Source organism: Tursiops truncatus, chromosome 19 (genome assembly GCF_011762595.2).
Source record: "Tursiops truncatus isolate mTurTru1 chromosome 19, mTurTru1.mat.Y, whole genome shotgun sequence".
Taxonomy (NCBI): Eukaryota; Metazoa; Chordata; class Mammalia; order Artiodactyla; family Delphinidae; genus Tursiops; species Tursiops truncatus.
This window is the reverse complement of record NC_047052.1, coordinates 43,710,507-43,720,201: the sequence shown is the minus strand read 5'-3', so window position 1 is coordinate 43,720,201 and position 9,695 is coordinate 43,710,507. Positions and strand designations below refer to the sequence as shown.

The 9,695-nt window shown below is 34.7% G+C and overlaps 1 protein-coding gene across 2 annotated transcripts in view; it reads right to left on the bottom strand.

Annotated features, from left to right (window-relative positions):
* Positions 1 to 547: 547 nt before the first annotated feature.
* Positions 548 to 9,695, bottom strand: part of LOC101317187 (uncharacterized) — a 33,978-nt gene continuing 24,830 nt past the window's right edge. The window contains exons 5-6 of one of the 2 annotated variants that reach the window (XM_033844942.2): positions 4,403 to 6,599; positions 548 to 882 (exon numbers count right to left, since the gene is read on the bottom strand). In XM_033844942.2, coding sequence (XP_033700833.1) covers positions 5,575 to 6,599 — 1,025 coding nt within the window. In that variant the 3' untranslated portion in view covers positions 548 to 882; positions 4,403 to 5,574. The remainder of the gene's footprint in view (positions 883 to 4,402; positions 6,600 to 9,695) is intronic. The other variant, XM_019941232.3, reaches the window with a different exon arrangement.

The window sequence follows — 9,695 nt, the reverse complement described above, 5'->3', positions numbered from 1 at the left end:
TATATATATATATATATATATATATGTAAAAGCAGCAGAAGCTGATCCTCACTAATCTGAAAATGTATCTGTCTCCCCAGCAGCTAATGCACAGGGATGGAACCTAGGCTTCAGCACTCAAACACACTCCTCTCCAAACAGCAAGCTGATAGTACAAAGGAACAAGGATTGTGGAAATTCCATCTGGGTGATGGGTAACCCCAGGTACACAGGTGGCAGTAGCAGGAACATCCAGAGCCCAGCACCCATGGTGTCAGTAGTGTAAGTTGGGGATTCTGTGTACAGCAGCAGCAGTGGTGATCTCACCACACAAGCTCTATGTCATCATTTGGAGCATTGTTTCTGGTTCTGTATCTTTGTTCTTCAGCACATTAAGATTTTCCATGAGCAACTCAAAACCATTTGAATGAATTCTTTATCCACTCAAATTAATAAAATGTAAAACATATTGACTGTAACTAATGTGTTTTCATTAAAATTAGAAATAAAACAAAATGGCTATAGAAAAATTTTTTGTGGGTGATAATTAGCTATAACTCTCTCATCCTGATTTCTGGACTGATTGAGAAATAGGTCATTTTTTTGGTAATGCTTTATTGAAAGAGGCAGCTTGAACCTGGAGTTAAAATGCATAACCTAATACTTAATTCAAACTCTAGATATTGGGACATATACCAGCAGAGGAATGGGTCTGCAGAGTCAGCATAGAGAATCATAGCCTGCCCCAGGAAACATGAGAAATTCAGGGTCAAATAAAGGGAGGTAATTTATGTGTTTTAATACATTTCACCAAGGTAATAAATCATTTCTCTTATGACACACAAACAAGAGTAAGGATGAAAACAGGAAGCAGAAATTATCCTCAAAATCCAACTCTTCAGCCTGTAAAAATGGGGAAAATCTGTTAAAAAGGAAGTCCTGCTCAAAATCCACTGTCATCCGGTCTACAACATGAAATAAGACAAGAAAATAGGTGTAATACTGTGAGATGGGTATATCTTTTATCTGCACATTATAAAAGGTCAAAAGAATTTATCTCTTTATAATCAATACCCTAATAAAATATGTTAAACTTTCAATTATTACTAGCATATCTTAAGGACTATATATATTATATTTTATGTACATTATAAAGATATTAGAGAGTAAGGAGGATGAAGAGCTCTCAAAGAAATTTCAAGACATACATATATATTAATGAATATCCAGTCAGTGTCAATGATGCATTCATTTGGGATACTCTATATTTAAACTTAATAATTCAAAATATAATCCCAATGAGGACTTTTACTGGAACTGGATTAAAAAACATTTTAATTCTAATGAAGACACATTTGTCTTTATTTTCAAATAAAAACTATGTAATTATATGTATTTTTATTTACAAACTATGTAATTATATGTATATGTATTTTTATATTTATTTACAGTAGTAAGTTACTGAAAAGTATAAATCAAAGATTGCTGGCAAATAGGTCTGAGGATATGAGCATTTAATATATGAAAGATAGTATTTTAATTCAGTAGAAGATGAATAGTTTAATAGTTCAATACTTTAATAATTGTTTCTGGCATAATTGGCTTTATTTCTGGATGAGAACAAGCCAACATACTATATCACACCATATATAATAATCAATCCAGATGGATTAAGTGTTAAATCTGTGTGTGTACACACCCACATAAACACATATATGAAAACCTGCACTTTTTTCCTTTATCCTCTTGTCCTCTGAAATTTTCTATAAGCAATACTTTTCTAAGAAACATGGAAAACATTGGAAATGTTTTGGGAAACCTATTTTATAGAAATAAAGTAAATAGACAAGAATATAATATATGAATGTTTATTGCAGCACTAATTTTAAATGGCAAAGGAGATAATATGAAATATCACAACTGGGGAAATACTGTAGTTGAGTAGGTATTGGTATAAGCATACTGTGGAATATACTGTAAGCATTAAAACAACTAAGTTCAATCATCATTTACTGACTTGAAAGAAAATCCAAAATGTACTGTTGAATGTAAAAAAGCAAATTACAGAGAAATGTATAAAGTATCATCCATTTGGGGGGGTAAAAAATACTAAAATAATTTATTTGTGTTACTGTTTAAGCTTGAAGAAGTATATGGGGGAGATACACGAGGTTTAGACATTACTCAGAAGGAAATAGACAAAGGGGAAGGGAGTGAGGAATGGAGAGGAGCAGAGATAATGTTTTTTTCTTTTTACTGGCATTGTTTCATTGGTTCAAGTGCAAATGCATTACTTCTGTAATTTTAGATGAGGAACTCAATAAATGACTTTAAAATGACAAAAGAATATAAAATTTCACTTAGTTCTCATTTTAGTGTAATGCAGAATATTAGAATAAAACAGCCTCGTCTTTACTAATTCTACCATCTGCAGATATGTTGCTCACTCTACTTATCTCAAATTGATTATTAAATATTTTACTTCTTCATGCCTCGTAAAAAATAAAGTAGCTCAATGTTTTGTTTTGTTTTTTAAAGTCCTCTAATATGGGATCTAAGAAAAAAGAAAGTGGAGCATAGAAGGACAGATCTATAGTAACTTTGGATATATGGATTTTCCTTCCACAGAATGGTACCATTCAATGTAGGAAGCTGCTTGCTGAGCATGAAAATTGAGGCACAGTAAAGGCCCATCTCAAACACTAACCTAAACCTAAACAAAGCTAAGCTGTGGGACTTTTTTTTTAAACTTCAGGATTTCTTAAGAAATTTTAGTAGGCTTCCACACTATAATGGCAGAGGTGAGTAGTTGCAACAGAAATAGTATGACATACAGAGGGTAAAATATTTATTTTCTGGCCCTTTACAGAAAGTTTGCTGACCCTTGGTCTAAAACAGAATGCATAATTCCAGTGACATATTTTCTGCTAGAGTGATGGTCTGGCTAACCTATTTTTCTCAATAGGTTAACTCTTTATTCTTATTTTCAGCTGCATGTGTATACAGTTATATAGCTCAAGAATGGGATTACAACATATAAAATATACCCTAGTTTTTAAATGACATGATGCTGAGAATAAAAAACTGCATGTAGAAAATATGGGACTGGATCAAGTCCTTAAAAAAAAACTGCATTTGGAGCTTAGCTACTTTATCTCTGAAAATACTTTTCACATCTAAGAAATTCCAGGTAAATTATCTTGTATTTCACTATTCCCCTGCCACCCTTAAGTCTCCTTGGGGCTAAGGGATTTGCACTATTAAAAACTCCTCCTGTGAGCCTTTTGCACACTCACTGCTCTAGTGTCCAGAACAAAAGTAAGCTATGGGTCACTTGCTACTTGCAGCGTCAATATATCTTTGGTCCATACCATGTTTAAAAAAGAACCAAACAAAACCCTAGCTGCCATTTAAAAAATCAAGGGCTATCACACACTGAAAAAAATGTAGATTTCTGGATTTTCCCAAAAGTCAGAAGAGCTGGCAAAAGAAGGCCTGCATTTTCTCATAGCACTCATTAGCTGGAACTGGGCACTGGGGATCCTCTTCAGTTACTGTCCCAATGCAGGTTCATTTCTGTTCATTTAATAGATACCTACAGTTTGCTATTTTCTTTAGTATGCTTGTATATATCTTCATGGATGACCCTGAAAAATAGCTTCCTGTTTGTGTTCTCCTAATCCTTATCTAACATCAGGATTATGTTAGAGTATGTTATGAGATGTCTACTTCTATATAACTAATAGTTCCTTGAATACTTGATAAAGTCTTTCCTGTTCTCATTACAAAAAAAAACATTCTGTAAGTATGCATGGTGGCGGATGTTAACTAGATTATTATGCTGGTCATTTTCCAATGTATACAAACATCAGATTATTATGTTGTGCACCTGAAACTAATATAATGTTGGTATCAATTATACCCCAATTTTTTAAAAAAAGAGTTCTGCCTGAAAAGAAATTGGGTTTGATGCTTCATTAGTAATAGCTACTATATCTCACGCTAAATTTCCCCTTTTACCTGTGTTTATGAGTCTCCCAAGAGTTTAATTCTCTTTGAGTCAATACTGTAATTTTTATTTTCCTACAAAATAATTTTGTTTAGGTTTTCAGATGTATTGGAAGTACTGTATTCAGTATAACATTTAAAATCAGTCACTATAAGGTTTCTCTTTATGTACATATGCATATTCATTTTCAAACATAATGCTGTTTGTCTTTTCATATTTTTTAATCAGTGTCACCAATGTCTTGTCTATATTATCATGTCTTTATATTAGGTATTATATGATGTAGTGAAAAGGATACCAATCTGAATACAGCCTTTCCTACTCATTACACACATTACTTTCCCCACCAGCACCCAGGATTACTTCATGTTCCATAGGAAGTAAGTGATAATGGAAAATTTCTTAATTCATTACCTTCAATGGGTCTTTCTTCAATTATCTGTCCTGTCTGATGTTGAGTAAGGTCTGTAGAAACAGTTGCTTTTCAACAAATAATACTAATAATGACAACGATGAATACAATTAACATGACCAACATTCTGTGGGTATCTATTTATTATATGACAGGCACAATTCTAAGCACTTTGTGTCTCTTTATTTGATCCTCACACAAAATTATGAGGTAGGTATTATAATTATCCCCATTTTATAATTTCTACCAAAACATATATGTATAAAAACATAGAAAAATGCTCAGGAAGGATAAATACTAAACAAGGAGGGATATGGGTACAAGGATAGTTGTCAAAGACCTTACTTGTAATGTTTAAACCTATTATAAGGAAAATATATATTGAGGCATTATTTCTGCAATTAAAATAAAAGACATGACACAAAGATATACCTAGGGAGAATGCCCGTCAGGGCACTGTGTATAATGGCAAAAACACTGGAGGAAACTACAATGTCTATCAATAGGGATTTGATGAAATGATATTACAGCAACACAAGGAAAACACCATGAAGATAGTAAAGGATCTCTATTTACTGAGTGGTAAGTCATTACATGAACGTTTCTACAACAAGAAAGCCTAAATTTTGTAAAGAGCAAAAGGAATAAGCTATCTTCAAAAATAAAGAGGTCACTGCTCTTGGGTATTAAAGGTATCTTAAAAATAAAGATATTTTATAAACCATGATATACACAGATGGACTTTACAGTTATATAAATTTAAATGGATTAAAAGATTAAGAATATTACAACTATAGACAAATTGGGGGGAAAATAAAATGAAAATCACAGGATTACATTTCAGCATGTATTCTCTGATGTTTAAGATAAGGTTAGAAAGGTGCCAGAAGTGCTGTTGTCATTTTGAGTATTTACTAGACTGAATTACCTGATGGCAAGGGAAATAGGGGCTTTTATTAAATGGCTTCCAAAACGTATTCTACTCATAGGGTGTTTCTCCTACATGATTTTTCTTGGGCTGAACAAGCTGTAGTCAGCAAATAAGATGTTTCTACCTTATTCTATTTAGAGGGATTAATATAGAGATAAATTCTCTTTTGTTAAATAGTTGATGTTAATAGTTTTGAGCTGTAAATAAAAGCATTTGCACACATTTCATATATTCTATGTTTTATCACCAGTACAAATTTTGATGTTGAATCAGCTGTGAGTCATAATTAAAGGTCTTCCCACATTCCCTATATTCATAGGGTTTCTCACTAGTATGAATTCTATGATGACTAATAAGTTGTGAACTCTGAGAATAGGCTTTCCCACATATCTTACATTCATAGGGCTTCTCACCAGTATGAATTCTCTGATGTCGAGTAAGGTCTGAACCAGAACGAAAAGCCTTTTCACATTCCTTACATTCATAGGGTTTCTCACCTGTGTGGATTCTCTGATGTTTAATAAGTTGTGAGCTCTGACTAAAGGCATTGCCACATTCCTTACATTCATAGGGTTTCTCCCCTGTATGAATTCTCTGATGTTGAGTAAAGTTTGAGCCACTACTAAAGGCCTTCCCACATTCTTTACATTCATAGGGCTTTTCACCAGTGTGAATTCTCTGATGTCGAGTGAAGTTGGAGCCACTACTAAAGGCCTTTCCACATTCCTTACATTCATAGGGTTTCTCACCAGTGTGAATTCGGTGATGTCGAGTAAGGTCTGAGCCACAAATAAAGGTTTTTCCACATTCCTTACATTCAAAGGGTTTCTTGCCAGTATGAATTTTCTGATGATGACTGAGTCTTGAGGGATGTCTAAAGGCCTTTCCACATTCCTTACATTCATAGGGTTTCTCAACAGTATGAATTATCTGATGGGTGGTAAGCTGTGAGTCATGTCTAAAGGATTTCCTATATTCCTTAGTTGCACAGTATTTCTCTTTATTACTAATGATTTGCTGTAATGTAAAGGATGGATGTTGACTAAAAGTGGGCATGCCTTCATGGGTGAATATCAGTTGACTGAAATGTCCCTCCTGAGAGCCATGTTGTTTCTCAAACTGGCCATTACATTCCCAATCATCTCTGAAACTAGAGCACTGAAGGTCATGTCTTGTAAGTCTTTCCATTATCTCCCACTGGGCTGACTCTATTTCATAAATTTCCTTCTTCAGAAATAATTTCTTGGTCTCACATCTTGACTCCAGGACTGAAAGAAAATATGAAAGCAATCACTCACATTTTTCTTGTTTGGGAGAAATAAAACTTCAATTAAAATGGGAGAATTAAACTGAAATTTTTAAAAATGGACAAGAAAAGAAGAGTGAAGAGAGATGACATAGTAAGGTGAGGACAGTAAGTAAGCCACTGGTTTCTAAACGTTGCTATAAATCAGAATTACTTATGGGAGCTTGATAAATATACAGATGCCTTAGACTCCCTTGTTACAGGATGGCTCTAATCATACATACACACAACATCTCACATCATATGCAAACACACATATAAAAGCGGCGCACAGCATGAACTGTAAATAAGGGGAATGATCATACCACTTAATAGGGTGGTTGTCAGGATTAAATGAATATGTCTAAGGAAGAATGTTCAGGGGTTGGCAAACTATGTACTGCAGCCCTGCAGTCATTTTTATAAGTAAAGTTTTATTGGAACACAGCCACATTTATTCACTTATGTATTGTCTATGGCTGTTTTTGAGCTACAGTTGCAACAGAGACCACATTGACTGCAAGCCTAAAATATTTACTATCTGGCCTGTTGAAAAGTTTGCCAGGCCCTGGTTAGATCTGTATTGTCCATTACAGTAGCTACTAGCATATATGTCTATTTGAATTTAACATAATTAAGAGTAAATAAAAATTCAAATTCAGTTCCTCAGTGACAATATCCACATTTTTAGTGTTAGAAATAGCCAAATATGGCTAGTGTCTACCATACTGGAAATCACAAATATCAGACATTTCCATCATTGCTGAAAATTCTAGATTAAGTAACTAGAGGCTTAGGTTCTCTTCAACCAATGACAGAGAAATAGAAGGTGGTAATCCAGATGGGAGAGTACCTTAAGAAAAGTCAGGTGCTGAATGAACCTAGCATGAGTGTTATATAGGGAGGATTTTCTGTGGCTCGATATGGTATATGCTTGGGGTTTGATGAAAATACTATGCCTTGGAATTCTGTAATTCTGAACTTAGGAAAAAAGAGGAGAGGACTTAACAAGTGCACAAGCACTGTAGTAGTGATGACCAACTGACAGGAAGGGCATTTGTAGGTTCAAAGAGAAGTGAAAAGAATATAATGGGAGGCAGTGTATTGCTATTGAAAGATCAGAGGTACAAGATTCAGTTGTATGAGTTTTGAACTCAAACTCAGTTAATTACAAGCTTTGTTTCCTTGGGCAAATTAGTTCATCTTTCTGAGTCCCCAACTGTCTGTCTATATGACAGGAATGATAACTAACTCTTATAATCATTGTGAGGACTGGGAATACTATATGAAAAAATACTTGGTATTAAATAATTATTTAGTATTTGGGAGATAATATTATGGAAGAATTTCCATATAAAAATATGGATGTTAGGCAAGTGAAGTGTTTTGAAGACCACACTATGGACCCAGAGGAAAAACCTCAAGCCAAAAAAGTGAAGATCATTCTAGTACCATCTTATTCATCTTACTCTCATATAATTATTTAGCAAATACTGTTTAATATTGTTCCTAAATATATCCTGACACTCTTCCCTTTATGTTCAATATAATACCTAATATGAAATATCTCTCCCTTGGAATACTGGAATAGCCTCCAACCTAGTTTCTCCACTTGAGGTTTGTAGTCTTGAATCCATGTCACTAGAATGGCATTAGCCTGCCAATGCTCTGCTTAAAATCCATTGGTGGTTTCCTTTTATTGCTCTTACAATAAAAGCCAAACTCCTGAATGTGGTCTACAAAACTCTGAATGATCTTGTTCCTGCCTGCCTTTCAACCAAATCTCACACTATGCTCCATTTTGGTTTCTAAGCTCCATCCACGTTGGTCCTATTTTATAGTTCTTCAAATGCTCCTAATTATTAGTCCCTGTTTAGATCTTTCTAGGTACTTTTCCTTATGTATAGAAGGTATTTTCTTTTACTCTTTGCCTTGGTAACTATTACTCATTTTCCAAATCTCTACATAAAGATCATACTTTTTGAGGTCTTCTCTGATCCTATGACCAAATTACACCCTCCTTGTAATTATATTTTTAGCACTCTGTTCTCTTCCTTAACAGGATTTTCATAATTTGTAATTACATACTTATTTAGGTTCATTTACTATCTTTTCCTTCAATAGGTCTTAAGTTCTGTGAAGGCAAGGAAAATGTCTATTGTCTTCATCAATGTGTATCCAACTCTGAGCATGGTACATGGTACATATTGGAAGATCAAGTATTTACTGACTGACTCAATAAGAAAGTATTTAAATATATACTCCTTAATGAAAAATGTCTAAAAATTTCCTCTAGGGAAAAAGGACAGGGACTTCCCTGGTGGCGCAATGGTTAAGAATCCACCTGCCAATGCAGGGGACACAGGTTCAATCCCTGGTCCGGGAAGATCCCACATGCCACGGAGCAACTAAGCCCATGTGCAACAACTACTGAGCCTGTGCTCTAGAGCCCGTTGAGCCACAACTACTGAGCTCAGGTGCCACAACTACTGAAGCCCACACATCTAGACCCTGTGCTCTGCAACAACAGAAGCCACTGCAATGAGAAGCCCACACACCGCAACGAAGAGCAGCCCCCGCTCGCTGCAACTAGAGAAAGACTGCGCACACCAACAAAGACCCAACGCGGCCCAAAAATTAATTGATTAAAAATAAAAAGGACACACTTTTTGCAAATATGGCACATTGAATATATGCATTTATTACTGCTCTTTCATGAAGTGCCACTAAAGATAGTAATGAGATTCAACAAAAGAGGAAACTCCATGAGGACAATGAGAATGGGGAAAAAAGCATCAACAAAAATTTGGAAACTAGAGAATAGATGGAATAGTAATAAATGATGTATTAACCTTGAGCCTTGCAACCTAAGTCACAGATTAGTCTTACTGTAGAATACCAGATATTTTCAAGCATGCAAACACCAGGTACCCTTGAAACTAGGGTGCATAAGGGTTGCAAAAAGGATAATTACTTGAAAATCTGTAAGAAATAGACAGACTTCACATTCTCAAACCTATTCCATATAGCAGGCTGATTCCACAGTCCACTATACCCAGTAAACTCTCAAGAATCAGGC